General features: G+C 42.7%; 1 protein-coding gene and 1 non-coding gene across 4 annotated transcripts in view; both read left to right on the top strand.

Moving 5' to 3' along the window:
- EGLN1 (egl-9 family hypoxia inducible factor 1) overlaps positions 1-21,568 on the top strand; it is a 57,032-nt gene that overhangs the window by 30,879 nt on the left and 4,585 nt on the right. For 2 of the 3 annotated variants that reach the window (XM_077751644.1, XM_077751643.1), the window contains exons 2-3: positions 17,995-18,114; positions 21,191-21,327. In XM_077751644.1, coding sequence (XP_077607770.1) covers positions 17,995-18,114; positions 21,191-21,327 — 257 coding nt within the window. The remainder of the gene's footprint in view (positions 1-17,994; positions 18,115-21,190; positions 21,328-21,568) is intronic. The other variant, XM_077751645.1, reaches the window with a different exon arrangement.
- On the top strand, positions 3,048-3,130 carry LOC144221247 (small nucleolar RNA SNORD35). Its single transcript, XR_013332000.1, has one exon. It is a non-coding gene; the product is annotated as a small nucleolar RNA SNORD35 (small nucleolar RNA).

The following is a 21,568-nucleotide window of genomic DNA, read 5'->3' as shown; positions in this document are numbered from 1 at the left end:
ACAAGAAACCATACAGTCTTGGATGAGATTGGAAGATTGTGCAGTCCAGGCTCTATGACTTAGAACCCGGCCCTGGGGATGTGACCCTAGGTGTCCCCCCACTTAGTGGTACAGGATGTCTCCGCTTCCCTTACAGCTGTCATACCGAGTGGAGGACGGCTAGCATTCATTTATTAGATGACGGAAACATTTATTGAACATCTTGTACATCTAAGGCATTTTACTAGGCATGCTGTTAGTTGCCAAGATGCACAAATGAAGGAACGTGCAATGAAAAGCCATATATAATGGAGGCTCGACACTGGACGACAACAGACCTGGGTTCCCAGTCTTGCCAAAGGCTTAGCTCTGCGGCCTCATCTAAACTGACCATTCCAAGCCTGTTTCCTTGTCTGTAAAGCCAGGGTTCTAGAAGCAGGCCTTTTATATAGCTGTGGCAAGGATTAAATGAGATAATAAAGGTTATGCTCAGCACAGTGCCTGGCATAGAGTAGGCTCTCTCAGAGAGTATGACAAAGGTGTTTATGAAAGAAGAAAGGAATTAAGATTAAGATTAAGTAAATAGTGATAATCCTGATTTGTCAGGTGAGGACACAGCTCTAGAGACTTGGGACTTCTCCAGTGCCCCACAGCTGTGGGTCGTAGCTAATGGTAACGCTGCTTGCGCACCGGGCAGTGTTTTTAAGCGCTTTTTTATATACTAATATCAGCCATGCAGATACACCGTTGTTATTTTCACTTTACAGACAAGGGAAGTCAGGCCCAAGAACGTTAACTAACTTGTCTGGAGTGACCTGCCTGGGAAGGGGCAAAATTGGAGTGTAACAGGCAGTCTGGCTTCAGAGCCCCGTCTTGTTCATCTCAGTGTGCTTCCTTTACTTCATGCAGCCTTTTGGGAAGGTAAAAGCCATTTTGCAGAGTGGAAAGCACCACGTAAAATGTGGTGCTATTTTTATCTGACTCGGTCCCTGTATTCCGGAGATTGCAGTCCACCGGGAATGTCTTCTCTAGGTGGAAGCTCTTCACTTCCTGCCCCTGTTCCTTACTGGACATTGCCCTCACCATTTTGGCTGTTTTTGGTTTTGTTTTTTTTTAAATACTTACTCCAGGGGCACCTGGGCAGCTCGGTCAGTTAAGCATCTGACTCGGTTTTGGCTCAGGTCATGATCTCACTTGTTGCTCACATGTTTGAACCCCGTGTCAGGCTCTGTGGTGACAGCGTGGAGCCAGCTTTGGAGTCTCTCTCTCCTCTCTGTCCTTAACCCCTCCCTGCACCCCAATCTCAAAATAAATAAACTTAAAAAAAAACCTACTCTAGCTTATCAGTATCCTACCTTGGATGTATCCCCAGAATGAGTAGGGCCTGAGTTGTACAGGATCTAGTTGAACTATTTAATGTAGCTTAATGTGGCCAGAGCTTTTTAACAACACTTTAAATTTATAGTCCGTTATCACTACTAGGTTTGTTTTGTTTTATTTCGTTTCATTTAAGGGATCTATCCTGCCAAACCATCTTACCCCCTTTGTATAATTTACTCCACGTGGGGAGCATATTACCTAGGGGAGCAGAGTCCCTAACAGGGACTCTGAGAATTCATCGGAAGAGTATAAAGTTCTTGGCACAGCAGCTGGCACATAGTAATTCCTCAGTGACTGTTGGCGGTTTTCCTGTCGCGTGTGCTTACCTACACTTTTCCCGTTCACAAAACTTACACTGAAAAATCCCTTCATTTCTTTGATTCAAAGTCATTGATGAAAATGTAGATTAGCTAGAGGCTAAAGGCAGCACACACCCCTCCCAGACGGACAGAGGCCTAGATGTGGATTCATAGAGAAGCCAACTATTAGTTTGTGCAACTCACATTTCACCGTCCTAATAGCCAGATGTGTGAGGATATTTTTTCAAGACTGTTTTAGATGTACCTGGTTGGTTCTTCATAATCAATTTCCTTAAAATTCTCTCAAACACACAAATGGAACTTTTAATGCTTCAGCTTAAGACTTCTTACAACATTCTCTTCAAATTCCTATCCTCATAGCAGTGGTCCTCAGATTTTATCTTATGGCCTATGGAACCCTTTGGTAAGAGCCACTGGCCCCATCTGGAACCAAAATAAAACTTTTCATCAACAGCACGTTTACACATAATATTGAATAAGAGTTTGCCTACAGTAGATTGACATGTAATGTTGATTGGACGAGCAGGGTAGATTGGTTATTAATAGGATTCAGTAAACATTGTGACATAAAGACAGCCCGGGCCAGCAGAGAACTGTGGATCAAAGAAGCAAGTGGCTCCGAAGAGAAAGGGAGAAGTAGCAGAGGGGCCCAGATGCTTGTCTGGGGGCAGTGGGAGCCAGGGTTTGAGAGAAATACTGGATGCTGCTAGTTACGGAAAGGAACTGAAAGTAAATATGCCTGAGAGTCTCTAGGCATAAAGGCTTACAGAGCTTAACTTCTTAATACTTTCTATGGAAATCTTGTGTTTTATTTAGATTCTTTTTCTAAACCATTCACCAGGTATACTTGAACAATTCTTTTTTTAAGTAGGCTCCGAGCCCAGTATGGGGCTTGAACTCACAACCCTGAGATCAAGAGTCACATGCTCTACTGACTGAGCCAGCCAGGTGGCCTACTTGGACGTTCCTCTCCCCACCCCACCCCCATTAAAAAATTTTTTTTAATCTAGGTAATCTCTATACCTCATGTGGGGCTCAAACTCACAACCTCTAGATAAGAGCTGCATGCTCCTCAGACTGAGCCAGCCAGGCGCCCCCCCCTCCAATTTGAACGTTCTTAAAAATAAGCTGTCTAGACCCAAAATAAAAGCATGTGGTACTGAATAAAAACCAATCTGTAGGCATCACTTACTATCTTTCTCTGTGTATGCACACACACACAATGTACACAGTGTATATATATTTATCATCCTGTGCAAATGGAAAGTTGTTGAACTTCAGGTTTATTTCCTATAACCTAATAATACTTCTGTCAGCTTTTAGCCTGAGAGGTTGAAACTCAGCTTCTGTTTTAAATTGTATTACAAGTGCAGATGATGTCTTTTCACCATGGTCTTCAGGTGCTCACCGTGGGCTCTGTGAAAGCCTCTTGGCAAAGCTGATGCTGGAAGAAAAAAAAAATCCTGTAAGGCTGTTATTCTCCCCTTGCTCTGTACCCTTAATCATTGATCGATTTACTCAACAGAGGTTTGAGCGTCTGTGTTGGCACAGATTAATAAGATCTGCTTCATAGTCCACAGGAGTCCAAAATCTGATTAGGGAAACCCTGAAAATAAATATTAGAAGGATGTGTAGGTATGGCGACTTACAGACAATTAAGCAGCTTTCCTAAGAATGATGCGAAAAGCAAAGGACATTAAACTCTTTCCAGTTAATAAAAGTAGAATAGCAGCTGATGCTGTTTGAAACAGGGCCATCTTTCTTTTCTTTTCTTCTTTTTTAAAAAATTATTTTATCATTTATTATTGAGAGACACAGCATGAGCAGGGGAGGAGGAGAGAGAGACAGGGGAGACCCAGAATCCGAAGCAGGCTTCAGGCTCTGAGCTGTCCAACGTGGGGCTCGAACCTACAAACTGGGGAATCATGACCTGAGCGGAAGTCGGATGCCTAACTGACTGAGCCACCCAGGTGCCCCCATCTTTATTTTCTAGGACCAGCTCTAGCCCTTACAGTAACTACTGTCCCTTGCATAGGTGTGGACAGACAGAGTGAACACATGGGCACTTCCCACAGGCCCAGATAGATTTATTAGTAAAACGGAGACTCTGATTTTCCTGCTGGTGTTGTTGCAGGTCTTCAATGAGATGAGCCACTTGCAGGCTATAAGCTAGGGTACTGTACAAATTTGCACTCCCCCAGAGGCTGTGACTTGTGTCCGTCACGCCACAAACCCTTTTCAGAAGTGTTTGGTCTTCTGCCTCCAAGGAGAGTTGAGCCATCATTATTATTATTATTGAAAAACCCAGCTCATTATTGGAGTTACTGGTTTCTTAAGGGTCTGATTTGTATGTCCCGACTCTGTGCCTATCTAAGTCTGAAATGGAAATGAGCATTTTAGCAATTACTGAATATCTCTCCAAGCAGTAGGGTGAGGGCTAAGTTAACACTTTCAAGTACTCCATTTGAGTGCATTCGTTTTGGGAAATTTCTACAAAATCAGCTTTTTGTTGTTGCATTCATCCTGCATCAAGAAAAGCAAATTAAGAACAAAGAAGAAAAACACAAACATTCCTTTGTAGAGTAACCCAAAATGGAAATAGCTGTGGTTTACCAGCTCCAGTAAGAAAAGCAGACTCCTTACTTCATAGCTGTACTTCAAAAATATGCTTCTCAGTCACCTGCTCGAGTGAATGAAAACTCACCGAGCTGATTATGTCACTGCCTTGCTCAGAACTCTTCAGTGGCTCCCTATTACCTGCAAGATAAAGTCCAACTTACTTATCAAGGGGCACTAGCCTTGCGTGGAGGGAGGGGCCTTCCACACATCCGTCACACCCCCTGCCTCATGCTTCGAGCTCCTCCTTGCTTGCAGTTTATACCTGCACACACACCATGTTGTTTCTTGTCTTTGTGACTTTTCTTTTCCTGGAACGTTTTCCCTGACCTCTTTTGCCTGGCTAATTCGTATTCTTCTTTCAAGACCCATTTTTCAAAGCTTTCTCTGACCCCAGCTTCCCTTCCAACGGAATACTCAGTGCCTGGCCTGGTCGTTTTAATTGTTGGTTGTGTTAAAATGATTAGTTTTCCTTTCTGTTCCACTGGAATAGAAGTTCTTTAAGACCGGGGACTGTCTTCCTAAAACTGTGCCGTACGCATATGCTGACTGAACATGTTCAGAACAAAACCCCTGATCACCCAAATCCCCCCATACACAGAGTCATCCTCTCCTACCCCATGTCAGTCGTTCTGGAAATCCTTCTGACTCATTCAGTCGTTTCTTAACCACAACCAGTCTTCTGCCTTTCACTCTGGGAGCATTCAATCCATTCTCTACATCAGGGGTCAGTAAACATTTTTGCAAAGGGCCAGCCAGACGGTGAACATTTTAGGCTTTCTGGACCACACAGTCTCTGGCATAGTCACCCAGATCTGCTGTTGTAACATGAAAACAGCCATACAAAATGTAAACGAATGAGTGTTCCAATAAAACTTTGCTTACAGGAACAGGCAGTTGGCTGTAGTTTGCCAAACCTTGCTCTACATGGCGGCCAGGCTACTGAGGACACTCCAGTGGCTTCCCCTCCTGCTTAGTCTTTACAGCAGTCTCTAAAGCTCTACATGATTTGTGGCCCCCACCCCGTTTCTCTGATCTCATCTTCCATATCCCCTGCTTTGCTCTCCATACCAGCCACACTGACCCTCCTTTCCTCAGACATGCCTGGGACGCTCACTTTCTCTCAGAGTTTTGTTAGATGTCAGCTTCTCACAGAGGCTGACCCTATTGATAATCAGTCTGCAGCATTGTGTCCCCACAGTGTTGAGCTTCTGACATATTGTACATTATGCTCGATGCTGATGTGATTAGTTTGTCCTGGACTAGAATATATATTACCCAAAGGTTGTGTTTTTTTTGTTCTATTCATTGTTGTATCCCCAGGATCTAGAACAATGCCTGGCATGTAATAGGTGCTTCGAAGATACTTGCTGAATGAACAAATAGTGGATATATTTTGAATTGTGGGCTTTTTCTGTTTCTTTTTCTTTTTTTTTTTTTAAGTAAACTCTACCCCCAGCATGGGGGTCACACTCACAACTCTGGATCAAGACTCCCATGCTCCTCTGACTGAGCCAGCCACGGGTCTTGGTTGTTGGGATTTTTTTTTTTTTTAATGAGTTCTTGTTTCTCCCTCACAACCACCAAATCCTGTCTATATCAGATTCTTTTTATTTTATCTTTATTTATATATTTATTTCGAGAGCGTACACGAGTGGGGGGAAGAGCAGAGAGAGGACAGAGAGAATCCCAAGCAGACTCTGCACTGTCAGCACAGAGCCCGATGCGGGGCTCAAACCCATGAACCAGAAGATCATGACCTAAACCCAAATCAAGAGTTAGACGCTTAACTGGCTGAGGCACCTAGGCGCCCCTATTTTATTTTTCTTTAAGTAGGCTTCATTCCTAGTGCAGAGCCCAACACGGGGCCTGAACTCACGGCCCTGAGATCAAGACCTGATTTGGTTGTTTTGCTGTTGTTCAGAATTTGGCCATTTGCTAATCAGAATCCTGTGGAGTGCGTGTTGAAAATCCTTAGTTCCCGGATCTCATCTATGCCTACTAACTCGTGATTTCAAGTGGAGGGCTGGGCAGTATATTTTAAGGAGCACACCAAGTGATTCTTACTGAACATGGTAGGCTACACCGGCTTATAAAACAAAGCTCCTCAGCAAGTAGCAAGAGCCTTCCTCACACCTGCCCATCTGTTCTGCCCCATGCATGCTGCTCTGCACCACATACTCTGTCTTGCAGAGTGTTCACCCACGTGCCTTTTTCTTAAGGTGCCATAGTAGTTCTTTCTGTAGATGTTGTTTCCTTTCCTCTACTGGGAATCTCCCCCAACTCTGGAAAACTTGTACTTTTATCCTTCAAAATTCTGTTCATTTGTCACTTTCTCCACAAAGGCTTTTCTGAGTCAGCATTCCCATGAAAGCATTCATGATCTTGCTGCCTGGATACCTTGTATAAGACTTGTGCTTATTAACACTCTTTTGCATGATGTTTCCCTGTTGTGACCCATCTTGAGCCAATTCAGTGGTTTGGGTATTAGGTTCTTTTTTTTTTTTTTTAATTTTTTTGAATACTTATTTATATTTGAGAGAGATGAGAGACAGAGTATGAGCAGGGGAGGGGCGGAGAGAGAGGGAGACACAGAATCTGAAGCAGGCTCCAGGCTCCAAATTGTCAGCACAGAGTCCGACACAGGGCTTTGAGCTCATGAACTGTGAGATCATGACCTGAGCCAAAGTTAGACGCTCAATGACTGTGCCACCCAGGCACCCCTATTAGGTTCTTTTTGAGAGGTACTGCTCATGTTTGCAGGCTACAAATAAGTGAGCACTCAAGATCTCCCCCCAAACCTAACCCCCCAGTGGCGCATTACTATGAAAGCAAACTCAGACAAAGTTCTGCCACACATACAAAAATGTATTAGCAAGCAAGTGCAAAATAGTCTTACAGAACTCTTGTCTAAACTGGATGGGGTCCCTCCTCTCCACTCTTTTAGGAACTGTGGCAGGTACCTTTTATGAAAGTTGTGTCCCAGGCAGAACTGCCAATCGGGTTGTAGGATTCGGCTTAATCTAGCTGGGATCAGACAACAGAATTCCCTTATAGGGAACTAATCACACGAGTAGGAATCCTGAGGCCCAGGGTACAGTCCCAAAGTGTATGTGCCACTGCATGCATTAGATTTATAGGTATGTGCCCCTGTAAGAGCAGTGGTCCCTCTGTGATAACCTGTTGCCAAAGCACATATCTTGAATACCACTCTTTTCTGTAGTCATTTCTGATAACTTATGCTAATACTTGCCATACCTTCTGGATTTGAGATGAAGAAACTGGACTTAATCTCACAGGAGTGAGGTTTTTGTTTTTTGGTTTTTTTTTTTAAGTTTATTTATTTTGAGAGTGAGCGAGCCCATGCAGGAGCGGGGCAGGAGCAGAGAGAGAGAGAATCCCAGGTGGGCTCCAAGCTGTCAGTGGAGAGTCCCATACAGGGCTCGATCTCAGGAACCATAAGATCATGACTTGAGCCAAAATCAACAGTCAGGCGATTAATTGAATGAGCCACCCAGGTGCCTCTAGAGTGAGATTTTTTATTAGAAGCTTTCAGCATTAACTGATGGTCCAGCAGTGGCTTTGCAAATTCTAATCACCCCTTGCTCCAGGACAAATATCAGGAACCTCCAGCCCATGCCCTCCAGTCCACTAAAATATGCGTTACACTCTGTGCTGAAATAAATAATAATTTAAAATTACAACTCTGCTGTAGACTCTGGAATTGAAGTTTTCATCAGTGTCCCCAGGCCAACTGCAGTGCCTGCTCAGGAGGCCTAGGGAAGTGCTGAAGCAGGTGTTTGTAAGGTTAAACAGCCGAGTGTTTTGTTCTTGTTTTTATTTTTCTTTTAATGCTAAATTGCATACTCTGCCAGGGAGTTATATTAATAACATAACAAGTTTACCAAAGCTGTCTGAGTGTCTGTGTTACCCGTGACACCTCCTTGCACAGGCTTGAATGAAATCACATAACTGCCTGGGTGGGGATCAAGCTGAGGCCTGCCTGGGATCCCCAGCCTCCTCTCGGAAAGAGGTGGCTCTGTCTTCCTCCTCTATTTGGCGGTTGTTTGGGGGACCTGGGGGTGTGTGGGTGAGTGGCGTAAACACAGAGCCCTGCTTAGGAGCCGGGGAGAAGAGTTGTGCAGAGTTGGTGAGATTGGAGCCAAGGTTAGCAAATTATAGGTCTCTGTTCTGGCGGCAGGGTTAGGCAGCTCAAATAGAAACTGCTTCACCAGGTAGATTCCTAATTTATAAAGTGTAACTTCACAGCTCCTAAAAGGGAAATGGTGAGTTAGTAAGCCAGCATCATTATACAACTCCAGACTACATGCCTGCCGGGAGCATCGCCCTTGAGCAAGTTGATTTTTAAATGTACATTCAAGTTTTTTTTGTTTTTTTTTTTTTTTCTCTTGGGATAGAATTAGGGCCCAGTAAACAAAGCAGTGCATGTGGTGTGAAACAGTCGGTCATTCCTGAGCCACTTGGGGAGTAATTAGGAACAATGCTATTTATTATCTTTGCTTTTTTCCCTGCATTTTCCACATTCCTATGAATATAGTCAGAAAGTCTTTTGGACTTCTTAAAACTTCAGTTTATATTAATAATTAATATGGTTCTACTCTGCCTTTGGGCACAGATAATAACTACTCTGTATTAAAATACTCTGTAGGAGCCTGGTAAAAATGTTGACGTGGTCCTGTCACGTGGTACAAGGCTAGCCGTGGCTAAAGAACTCCTGAAGGTCAGTAGAGAAAGGATAACAACGGGGTAGGAACCCGAGTAAATGATGTGAGTGAGCAGTTAACAGAAGAAGAGTTAAATGGCCACTAAAACTATGAAAAATGTTTGCTTTCACACATTTGAGATGTAATTAAAATGTTCATATGCATTTTTACCTATCAAATTGAGCAGCTTTTCTTTTTCTTTTTTTTCTTTCATAGTTTATTGTCAAGTTGGTTTCCATATAACACCCAACAAGTGCCCTCCTCCATGTCCATCTCCCCCTTTCCGTTCTCCCCCTCCCCCATCAGCCCTGGAGCAGCTTTTAAAAGAATAAAATTCAGTAGCCCGGATTGGCAGATGAGTGGGAGGATGGATGTGCGCTTTCCAGCAGGGCTGGTGGGGGTGGAAGCTAATATAACCATCCTGGAGAACATTCTGGCAATAACAGATTTTTAAAGCCATATAATTTCACCCCAAGAGTTTAGTTTTAGGAAGGTATTGAGGATGTTTATGTTGACAGAGCTCCAGAACTGTTGTTGATCTCAATATAATTGCAAGAAATGCCTTAAAAAAATTTTTTTTTAATGTTTATTTTTGAGAGAGAGAGAGTGGGAGAGCACGAGTGGGGGAGGGGCAGAGAGAGAGGGAGACACAGAATCTGAAGCAGGTTCCAGGCTCTGAGCTGTCAGTACAGAGCCCAACGTGGGTCTCGAACTCACCAACTGTGAGATCATGACCTGAGCCAAAGTCGGATGGTTAACCAACTGAGCTACTGAGGCAATGCGGTAATAGCAAGAAACTTACTAGACCATTTTAACGAAGCAACCTAAATGCCCCTATAAGTCCTGTTTTGTAGTATATGTTGATCATGTACAATTAGTCAAAAAAAAATAAAAAAAAAAAAAAAAAAGATCAGTCCTAAGTCATTTACAGTTACCAGCCTTTGCCTGGCTTATTGCTGTGATCAGAAAAGCAAAGTTTCAGGAGCTTTTATTCCAAATGACTTTATTCCATAAGAATCTTCCTTTGTTCTCTTCTTCTCTCCTTCCACCCCCTTCCTGGGCAATCTCTGGCAGCCACACGGCTGAAGCCCCTATGAAGAGGCCTCCTAAGTCTGCATCTCCAGCCATGACTCTTTTTGGAGTTCCAGACCCGCATTTCCAACTGCTTTTGAACAGCTCCGCCTGGATGGCCCATCAGCATGGCAAACTCAGTATGTCCAAAAAATGAACCAGCCTCTCCCGAGCCCATGCGCCCTGCTTCCATTCATGGTCTGATAGTCTCAACCCGACACAGACCTTTGGTTCAGCCGTGTCCCCCTCTCTGTCTGTGAAAACCTTACCAAGTCCTGTCCCTTTTTCTTGGCCGGGGCTCCTCCCCATTGCACCCACCCCTTGCTCCCTCTTTTCCATCCTCCCCAGAGAACCTTCTCCACATCACACTGTTTCCTTTCTTTGTGTTTCGTGTTTCTGTGTGTTCTGACCGGTCTTCTCCGTGTCCTGTTGTTTTTCCTGCCTCCTTGTGCAAATCCATCTTCCATTCACCTTGTCGTGTTCTGATTGTGTTGCTCCTCTGCCCAGGATGCTGGCTCTCGTCTTCCTGTGGGGTAAGAAGGCGCTCAGGTTTGGCTGCAGTCTGGCCCCCTCACCTCTTTGGGGTTCCTCCCCCTTCTTGAGACCTCTGTACGCTGGCAAATCTGAGCAAAGAACAAACGTGCTCTGTTCTTTTCCCGTGGTTAAAACTGCCCTCATGTAATTCATTCCAACAGAATGAATTCCAACCCCCTTTCCAACTTACAGATTTCTTTTTGAAGCTTAGTTCAGATAATGGCTTCTCCCATAAACTCTGCCATGATCTGCCATAACACTCTCTCAGGACCTCCTTTTCTGTTCCTCTCTTCCCACTCAGACTTAGTTGAGCTTCAGTGAACGCTGATCTTCTGCAGGATCTTCATTGCCCCGTGTGGACTAGAGGCTTGTACCAAGGGAAAAACTTGTTCTTTTTTGTCCAACCCGGTTTTTCAGTGCTAGTTTCATTTTTGCCATGACATGGACTTGAAAAATTTACCTCCCCAAACATAAAGTCTGGGTTTATTTATGGTGAGGTCTTTATTTATAACATTAAGGTTAGCAAATAAGTGATTACAACTGTTAATGCCTGTAGATTGCCCTCTTTCCATTACTCCCTCCATAATAATTAAAGCAATGAAGAAAATTCATGACTTTCTATACTTTTAACGGTATTTTTTTAATGGTGTTTTTTTTTTGAAATGAGATTTACCTAAACAGGTGTGATTGAAGGCTGCTGTTTTAAAATTAGCTTATTCTTACGGTACGTGCTCCTACTTCAGGTTTTTTTTTGTTTTTGTTTTTGTTTTTTGATGACCTGTTTTTCCCTGTATTTCAGTTAGATGTACATAAACCCCAGAGGTAGCGGTGGTGGTGGCAGGGAGTGGGGGTGCTTTCACAGTTGGATGGGGAAGAGACCTAGAGGGTAAGGTGCCCCATAGAGCCTGCAGACACCTCACGGAATACACCTGTACGTCTGTACGTCCGAGAGCTGGGCATTATTATGCATGAGTCTGCGATATGCTAGCATGTGGGGGAAGCACGGAGGAGCCCGTTACCTGAACTCCTCCGTCAGACTGAACACGAGCCTCACTGGGACTGGGAATTGAGTATGGCCGGAGTGATTTTTCCCTCCAGGCTGCCTCAATTTATGTCCCACCTCCACTGCTTGGAGCCTCTGGGACCTTTGGCAACATTTTTGTTCTCCTTATGGTTCAGTTTTCTAACCTCTAAAACAGAGAGATTAATTGTACCTACGTCATAAATCTGTGAGTCTAAAGGAGACCGTCCACGCCTGGCTTGCAGGCAGGGACCGCAGGAGACAAAGGGCGGGATACTGTGTACCCGTAGGCGGCACACTGTGCTAGGGTAAATTTTCATAGAGTAAACAATTTCCCTTCATTCACGGAAAATAGTACTTTGATAGCCCATAAAATTTTAGTTCTCTTGGCTTCATTTTTTTTCTTTTGCTTTTTACAAGTAGTCTGTCAAGTTGGTTTCCATATAACGCCCAGTGGTCATCCCCACAAGTGCCCTCCTCCATGATTTTTCTTTTGCTTTTTGAAGATGTTGTTTTTAAGTGATCTCTGCGCCCAACTCAGGGCTCGAACTTACAGCACCTGTATCAAGAGTCGCGTGCTCTACGGACTGAGCCAGCCAGGCGCCCCTAGTTCTTTTAGCTTTGAATCCATGTTTGAAAATAATTCTGTCCAAAAAGGAAAAATTTTTTTAAAGTTTCCTGGTTCAGCTTCATATTGAATACAAGTCTTCCAATGCCAGAAATAAATGTCTTCAGATTCCAAAGAGGTATCACAAACCTCTTCCTTCCTTTTATTCTCAGAGTGAAAAACAAATTTATGGTGTTTCTTATCTTAAGAACATCCTCAATCATGTATATTTTCATATCAAAAAGGAAAAAATAGTATTTAATTGTTTTGCTTATGTTTAAATAGGCTTTTCCCAGTGGGAAATGGAAATATTTAAAGCTGGCATCTCAAAGAGACAGCAAATTAGGAGCATACCTCAGAATTATAAATGAGCAATGGCATTGTTTCTTTCTCGGGTGAATGCCTAGATTCTTCTGCTGTCCTCGACCCCACACTTTAGAGGAGGGCAGGGTCAAGTCAAGGCCTGCCACTCCCAAAACGACAGAAGGACAACCAGGAAGTGTCACTTCCATCCCTGGTAAGCCTCATTTTGGTTTTCCTGAGAGACTTTAATGCGTTTCCTTTAGAACTGTGTCCATCCAACGTAAATCCCTTGGAATGGTTTTATCTTCCGTAGATGTGACTTGGTCCATTCAGGCTGCCATAACAGCAACAGCAGCGGCAGAACCAGATTGGGTAGTTTATAGACCACAGAAATGTGTTGTTCACAGTCCTGGAGGCTGAAAAGTCCACAATCAAGGCGACCAGCATGGTGCTGGCCAGGGCCTTCCTCCTGGTTCATGGCCAGCTGTGAGCATAGCTGGAAGGCGCAGGGACCCGCCCACAGTCTCTGTTACAAGCCACTCATCACAGCCTCTTTCATCTCCTGCTTCCTCTGTGCAACTTTCAAGATCTCCTCCTATTTCCACCAAGTTCACTTCACCATTTAAGCAGTTATGTGGCGGAGCAGGTCATTATAGTGTACCCCACTGTCACGTAACTGCTGGCATATTTGTTATGCTCACACGCTTTGCTTTTCTGCAGATCACATCTGTCCTTCAGAGATAAGCTTTGGTCCTGTGTGCGGCTCAGAGCCTCATCCCCTTATTTTACTGCATCCTCCACAAATACTTGGTTTTCTCAGACTTCTTTTTCTGTTTATTATTTACACGACTCAGTTTATTTGTTTTGTGTGTGCCTGGTTTTTTCTTTTTCTTTCCAGTTACGTCCTTTCAGACAGATACCGTAGCAGGCCTTTTCGTAGCTGTGTAGGTGTGCCAGAAATACATTTTTTAAATTCTCTTTTTTAAAGTTTTAATTTAAATTCCAGTTAGTGCCATATGCTTTAAGGCTGCTGATGCCATCTAGATAGAATGAGTGGGTTATTAGTTGCTTTACCAACTGATTAATAGAAAAAAATTAAGTTTACTAAAAGTATTATGAGTAAGAGCATGTTAGATGCATATTGAAAGCAAATAAGAACAGTAATATCAGAGTCTTTTTTGCACAAATATATATTAAATGCACCAGGAAAACGAAAGTACTGACTAAGAAATAGAGCATGAATATTATTTCAAAATTGGAAGAACTGGGAAAGCTATGTTACGTATAAGGAACTTTATTTATTCGGTCTTTTATTCATTCATTTGTTTATTGAGAGCAGTCGAGCAGAGGAGGGGCAGAGAGAGAGAGGAAGAGAGAGAATTTCCAAGCAGGTTGCAGTGCAGAGCCCACCTTTGGGGCTCCGTCCCATGACCCTGGGATCCTGACCTTTCCCGAAATCAAGTTAGATGTTCAAACCGACCGAGTTACCCAGGTGCCCCATATTTAAGGAACTCGAATTTGATAATGCAGACCTTTAAGGATAGCTTTGTTTAGATATGAATACTGGTTGAAGACAGTAGTAGCTGCCAGATTTCGTGAGATTTAGAGAAATGCCTTTTTTTATTGTTTCTAAGTTTTTATTTCGATTCCAGTTAACATATGGGGTTATATTAGTTTCAGGTGTACAATGTAGAAATTCACTGATTCCACACATGTCCCAGTGCTCGTCAAGCAAAGTGCCCTTCTTAATCCCTGGCCCTAGAGAAAGACCTTTTTGTGTTTTCTACGGTCCAAATGAGAGGAGTCTTGGTGCATGCGTCAGTTGCTAAATGCAGGTTCCCGGTGTCAACATTAGGCCGTGCTGTTACTTGAATGAATTCATCCAGACCTTTGCCGGTTTCCTACAGGGTTTCTCTTTCCCTAGAGCCTCTAGGAGTGTGCCCCCTCTGGCTCTCTGGTGCCCTGTGACAGTCTGGGTTTTCTGGGCGTGTGCGGGCTCTATCCTTCTAGCGTCTGCCTGCAGGGCTGTGCTCTGGGGACTCAGTCCTGCCCTGCTTCCTCAATTGTGGACCAGCGAGCGGGGCGATGCCGGCCCTAGTTGAAGGTTGGGTTGGCTCCTTTGGTCTCTTCTCATTTCACTGCCTCTCCCCTGCCCCCACCCCCGGACCTCCACATAACCCAAGGGCTCTAAGGAAAGCAGTTTAGAAGTGACCAACACAAACAGATCCCACGGTGAGGCTTAATCCTGCTGTGCAGTTCTGTTCTGGGCCGCCTGGCTCATCCTGACCGTTGCTGGGAGACTCCCTTCCCCTTTGCAATAAAAACTACTCTTTCGCCTAGTATTTGGGAAGAGTTAACTCCGTTCATTCGATGACATAGGTCGAGAACCTTGAAGTCCTCCTTGACTCTTCTCACTTTCTGCTTTCTGCCTTCAGAGTACGCCCCACTCTGCCAGCCTGGGCAGCCCCCTTGTCTGTTTCTCTGCTAGAAACTGCATCAGCCTGCTGGCCTCTGCCTTTTTCTCACTTTTTCCTCCCCGCAGCCTTGCGTAGCAGTTAGGTACGTGGCTTCCTGGACCACATTGCCTGCGTGCATACCTGGTTCTACTGTCACGTGGCATCGAGCACATTAATTAGCCTTTCTGGGGCTCTGTTTCCCTCACAGTTAAATGAAGATGAGGATAATGACACTGTTTACCTCTTTTGGTTATATCAGATGCATTCAAACACGCAAATCACTTAGAACAGTGTGGGCAGATGGTCAGCATCCAGCAAACGTTAGCCCATGGGTGGTACTGAGGTTATTGCCATTGCAAGCTTTTATTCATCCACAACCGAAACTGACCTTCTTAAAACCCTGATCAGATGCGCTTCCGTTGGCTTCTTGTCACTATTAGCGCAGTATCCAAAGTCCTTACCGTGGCTTGCTAAACGCTGCCTCCTCTGCCCTTGCTCACTCGAGTCCAGCTGGCCCGCAGCGGTTTTCCACTTGGCCCAGCCGTTTCTGCCTTTGCTCTCATTTTCCCTCGGCCAGAATGCTTACCCACAGATATTTGCACAACTTGCCATTCCCTTCATTTCAGTCTCTGCTCCGATGTGAGCTCCTTGGAGAGGTCTTCCCTGACTTCTGTTCCAGAAATCATCCTGTTATTTTCTGCATCCTTCAACTTTATGAAACGATAACTACCTAACATTATATCTATTTATTGGTTATTTATTTCACTACACTAAGGTCCATAATAAATGAAAATAGGGAACTCTATTTTGGTCATCATTGTAGCCACTTCCCCCACCAAGCCCTTTCAGGTACATGGTTGATGTTGAGGGGGTGTTTGCTATGGGATGGGTAGGGTGGGGCAGCGTAGGGTGGGGTGGGGGGTGGATGAACAAAGAATGATTTTCCCCTTCATTCTTTGCTCAAGAGACGCCGAGGTTACCAGATAGTTGGAGAGGCCTGAGTGAACTTTTTAAAGATGAGATCACTTAAGACTTCAGGTTGGCTGGTTTGGCTTGGTTTGGTTTGATTTTCATTCTTATCCATGGATAAGAATATATCATGTAATTTACCAAAATTGTCCTTATTAATCGCACATGGATTAATCCCACTGCTAAATTGGTACCTTTTTTAAAAGTTTGTTTTATTTTGTGAGAGAGAGAGAGAGAGAGAGAGAGAGAGTGTGTGTGTGTGTGTGTGTGTGTGCGCATGCATGCGCACGTGCGCGCGCACTCACAGGAGGGGCATAGAGAGAGAGAAAGGGAATCACAAGCATGCTCTGTGCTGTCATCATGGAGCCAGACGCGGGGTTTGATCTCACAAACCGTGAGAACATGGCCTGTACCAAAGCTAAGAGTTGGGTGCTTAACCGACCGAGTCCTGCAGGCACCCTGAACTGGTATCTTCTTATTGAACTGTTCAAGGTCTGCTACTCACGCCTTTCCTAGTTGCTAGTGACAGGGAAATTGTTTGGGTTTATTCAACCCACTGAGCTCATGCTGTTCTGACTGTTGCTACCAACCTCAAGTCCCAAGAGAAAGCATGTAAGTCTGTCTGGAATCAGAAAAAATAGAGACATATGGAATATTCACCAAAAATTCTACTTCTGAAGGAGCTGTAGGTCTAAGTTGTTTGTGAAAATGTCATTTTGTTTTTTAAGCATTCATATTTAAAATGCTTCCTAGTCTTGGGGCGCCTGGGTGGCTTAGTCGGTTAAGCGTCCGACTTTCGCTTAGGTCATGATCTCGCGGTTTGTGGGTTCGAGCCCCGCGTCGGGCTCTGTGCTGACTGCCAGCTCAGAGCCTGGAGCCTGTTTCAGAGTCTGTGTCTCCCTCTCTCTCTGACCCTCCCCTGTTCACGCTATCTCTCTCTCTCTCCTAGAAATAAATAAAAATTAAAAAAAAAATAAAGTAAATAAAATAAAATGCTTCCTAGTCTCTCAGAGATGGAACACTGAGTTACTTATTCACTAATCAGTTGAATATGAATTTTAAAACTTAGCACTTGCCATTTATCCTTTAAATTATGATGTAATTTTACTGCGTGATAGCTTTACACTAATTTATTGACATTAATACTGATCTGTTTACTTCAATACATGAAGAAATTGGAGGATTTCAAGAATAAGTGGTAACCTTGACCATCTTATTTTTTGTTTTCTTCATAATTCCCGAGGTTTTTTAATTTTAATCACGCTAAGTTCAGTTAATTACTATGTACTACAGTTCTAGAATGGCTGAGTTCTTTTCATGCTTTTTATTTTAGACCTCTTTTCCACCTTTGTGCTTAACACAGCGGTCTTCTGAACTACATCTTGTTATAATCTGAGTGAAAAAATGACTTTCTTATTTGAAGAGGAATTAGTCACATGCTAATTTTACACCTAGCCTTTTTATTTTTTTTAAATCACTGACAAATGAGTTACTGTTTGGAGTTGAGCTAAATTCAGAGACGGTATCAGGATGGGTGTTTGGCCGTCAAACAATAATCATGGTGGTGTTCTGTGAGCAATAATCATGGTGGTGTTCTGTGAGCTCAGGGAGAATAGAAGTCTCCCCTGGAGCAGAACAGAGACTCATTTGACCTTGATTCTCAGTATGAATAAAGATGGAAGTAGGTCCTGCAATCCTTCTAACCTTTGGGATTTCGAGCAGGGACATATGGCTCATAACAGCCAAGTTGTTATTCTCTGATTCTTCGCTGTCAGCTCCTCCCTTCACAGTGAAGCAAACTTCACCAGGCTTTGGATCACTCACCACCCTACTTTTGTAGTCTTTGTGTCAATGTAGAATATCTTTGCCTTTTCTTATCTACAAAATAGGATTTTTTATATAGGAGAATTTAAGTGTAAAAGTAGCCCCAAATCAGAGATTTCTTTTATAAACTGTTTTCCCTTTTTATTCATATATGTATAGACTTTTAAAATCATCATCGTTATTATTACAGGCCATGGTTGCTTGTTATCCAGGCAACGGAACGGGTTATGTACGTCACGTTGATAATCCAAATGGAGATGGAAGATGTGTGACATGTATATATTATCTTAATAAAGACTGGGATGCCAAGGTATGCAGCTTACTTGACCATTCATTTTTTTTTTCTCATAGGTATTAAGACCCAGACTCCTCTTAGGTGAGACTGTCTTTCACACATGGAATAGTTAAAAATTTCTTAGGTTTGTTTCAGTCTTGGGTATTAGGAGTGGATCTTTGTAAAGTGAAACAGGTAATAATATATCTCAAAAAGTGGATTCCCTTATTTTCAGATATTAAAGCATTCATCCAAAATGTAACATTTTGTTGTTGTTGTTGTTTTTCTTTTAAGTAAGCTCTACTCCCAGCGTGGAGCTCGAACTCCACCCCGAGATCAAGAGTTGAGTGCTCTACTGACAGAGCCTGCCAAGTGCCCCCCCAGATTTAACCGTCACCAAAATGTACTTGATTAAAACATATACCTTCTAATAGCTTTAAAAAAAAAAAAAAAAAAAAANGCTTCTGAGAACACTTGTTTTGTAATGGCTTTTGAAGGAGATTGTATATAAATAATTATTATGGATTATTTCCTACTTCCTGCTGCAGAGATACTGTCTGGCATTGAGTTATTGAATCGAATATTGGAGGCAGGATTCCTTCTCTCCTGATTATGGAAAAACTAGAAGTTTATCAGTGCTGACAAATCCTATAAAACCAACTAGAGTTTACAGTACCTTTGAATCTCTCTTGTTTTAAATATTTACTTGCTTATATTAGCCTGAGTTTCACTTGAGTTTAAATCATTGAAACCTCAGAAGTATGTCATGCTTTGTTTTTGCTTTGAAGGTTGTTTAAACTAATTTTGTGTTGATCTTTTAAAAATCTTTATTTACCTTTATTGAAGCAAAATATTCAAATAAAGAAATGAAAACAATGTATAGCTATGTGGATGTTCAGAGGGAACACACTTGGATAGCCAGAGTAATTTTTTTTAATGTTTATTCATTTTTGAGAGAAAGAGAGAGGGCATGAGCTGGGGAGGGACAGAGAGAGAGAGAGAGAACAAACCCGAAGCAGGCACCAGGCTGTGAGCTGTCAGCACGGAGCCCGGCATGGTCTTTGAACTCACGGCCTGTGAGATCATGACCTGAGTGGAAGTCGGACTCTTAACCAGCTGAGCCACCCAGGCGCCCCAGTAATTTTTAAAAATCAAATAACCTTTAAAACATTTCCCTCCCACACACAAACATTTACACAGAAATGAAAAGCACCAAGTCTTAAATATGTAAAAACCTAGTCCTGTCCTAAATCATATCCTAAAACCTAAGATACGCTCACGGTGCTCCAGTAAGCTTTCTGTGTCATACTGATTTAACGATTTTCCTCTGTCCTTGCTGAAGTTCAAAATGGAGGTAAGATTTACTCCAAAGTAGTTGTTGAGGGATTATGTCAACAAGCATGCTTTTTCTATTATAGCTTTCAACATTTAAAAGAAATAAATTTGGTCATTCACCTTGAGCCCAACATACAAAACAGACTGGTGTAACTTGGTTAAAACTTAAATATTTTCCCCCCATCTTGTGAATATCTTGAAAGCTAGAAATATGTTTGAACAACTTCTGACTTCTGTATTTTGTTAGGTTCTTTCTATGTTGATCTTCTTTTAATTTTGATATGACCTAACCAAGGTCATTAATATATAGTTTTCTAAATTAGTACATAAGCACAAAAAGTCCTTAGGATTTGTGTATGTAGAAGTAAAAACTTCCATTGCAAGATTACAGTGAGTATGTATAGCATGGAGACATCGTTCTGGGTACTGGAGATAGAGCACAAATAGAAATAGCTCTCCTAGAGCCTGGGATCTCGTGAGGGAACAGATCAGTAGATTAACAGTGACAACTGGTTATGCCCAGTGCAGGATAGATTACTGTGGGACCACATAGGGGGACACCTATTTCCGGGGCCAGGGAAGGTTTCCCAGAGGGGGACTGGAAGTTTTAGTGATCTCTTTTTAACCATTTTCAGCAGATCACCTGTGATAATCCCAGTGACTCCAGTCAAAGGGCAGGGGGTAGAAAGGATATGTTCTTGGTCATAGTCTAGAGATTCCTTAGATGTTTGCATGAGTGCCACGGGAACGCATCTGAACAGAGCCTGAGGAAGGCGGGCCCGAGTACACAGTAGCTTAAATGTAACTTAAGGATGAGTCTGATAAACAGCTTGTCTACAGATTCTGGGCATAGGCTCAGCCTCCATGATGTCTTGATTAAGTATGAGTTCCTTACAATTTTAGAATCTACCTGCTTAGGAGTTTAGTTCTTCAAGGGTAATGAGCTACTCAGTTGGGTGGGTTTTGCCTCACTTTAATTCCCCCAGATTGTACGTACACTGAGGACAGCATCTGTGTGTGCTATTCCTTACTCTGTACCCGGGGCCCGGTACAAGGCCCAGGATGGTAGACACTCGGTTGGTATTGGAATGACTAGGTGAGTCAATCTGACCTCAGATAGAGAAGGTTGTGTGTTTGGGTGAATAGTAATGATCCTTTCTGGATGGAATCCAGTTCTATAAGCAGCTAACCATCAATGTGTGCAGCCCAGTCTAGCAAGGGGGAGCCCCCGTTTCTAATAATGTCCACAGTGGTGACAGTGATGACCATAAATGAGGACACTTCTACTGATAGGTTGAATTCCTTAAGTAGGAGGCATTAAATGTGTGACTTTCCTGTTAATTACTGTTAAAGTTAAAAATAGTAAGCCATTTATTTAACATACTTAACCATTTATAGTAATTCTGTCAAGATGATTTAAACAGACGTATTTTTAAAGAATGGGCTAATTAAGCATATCATTAGCATACCTAAATAAGGAATGTGTGATTACTAGTTTTTAAAACTTCCAAGTGTCATTTTAAGCCTTTTGAATTCAGAAAAGATTCATCTGTCTCACCAACTATTTACAAAAATCCCTGAAACAGAAAATGAATTTTTCCTCATATTAGTGCATGAATTTGGCAAACTCAGCTCCTTTTCGTTCCTTGTTAATTGGAATGTATTTGTGAATAATCCAGTTAAGAGTTTTGATTCTGAAATGGTCTTTTTTTCCCCCCTAAATTTAATTTTGCAGTATTCTTACTTTCATACTTACATATTTGGCTCTTTTCCTTAGGTAAGTGGAGGTATACTTCGAATTTTTCCAGAAGGCAAAGCCCAGTTTGCTGACATTGAACCCAAATTTGATAGACTGCTGTTTTTCTGGTCTGACCGTCGCAACCCTCATGAAGTACAACCAGCATATGCTACAAGGTAGTATTCCTTTTTAGAAAGAATTGTAGGAGAGGAGGGATGGGATGGATAGGGTATATACTTGAGAGTTTTCTACTATCGTCCTGTTCTCGAGTTACATTTATCATCATGCTTTGGTCCTAACTTCTCGTTGGGATGATTTTACACGATTTATTCCCAGTTTAGCACCAAGTGTGACTTTCTTCACACAGCCACTTCCATTTAGGCTAAGAAATGGAAATAATAGGCCATCTGTCTCCAG

This window comes from Crocuta crocuta, unplaced genomic scaffold (assembly GCF_008692635.1).
Source record: "Crocuta crocuta isolate KB4526 unplaced genomic scaffold, BGI_CrCroc_1.0 scaffold59, whole genome shotgun sequence".
NCBI classification, from domain to species: Eukaryota; Metazoa; Chordata; class Mammalia; order Carnivora; family Hyaenidae; genus Crocuta; species Crocuta crocuta.
This window is presented reverse-complemented; position numbering and strand designations above follow the sequence as displayed.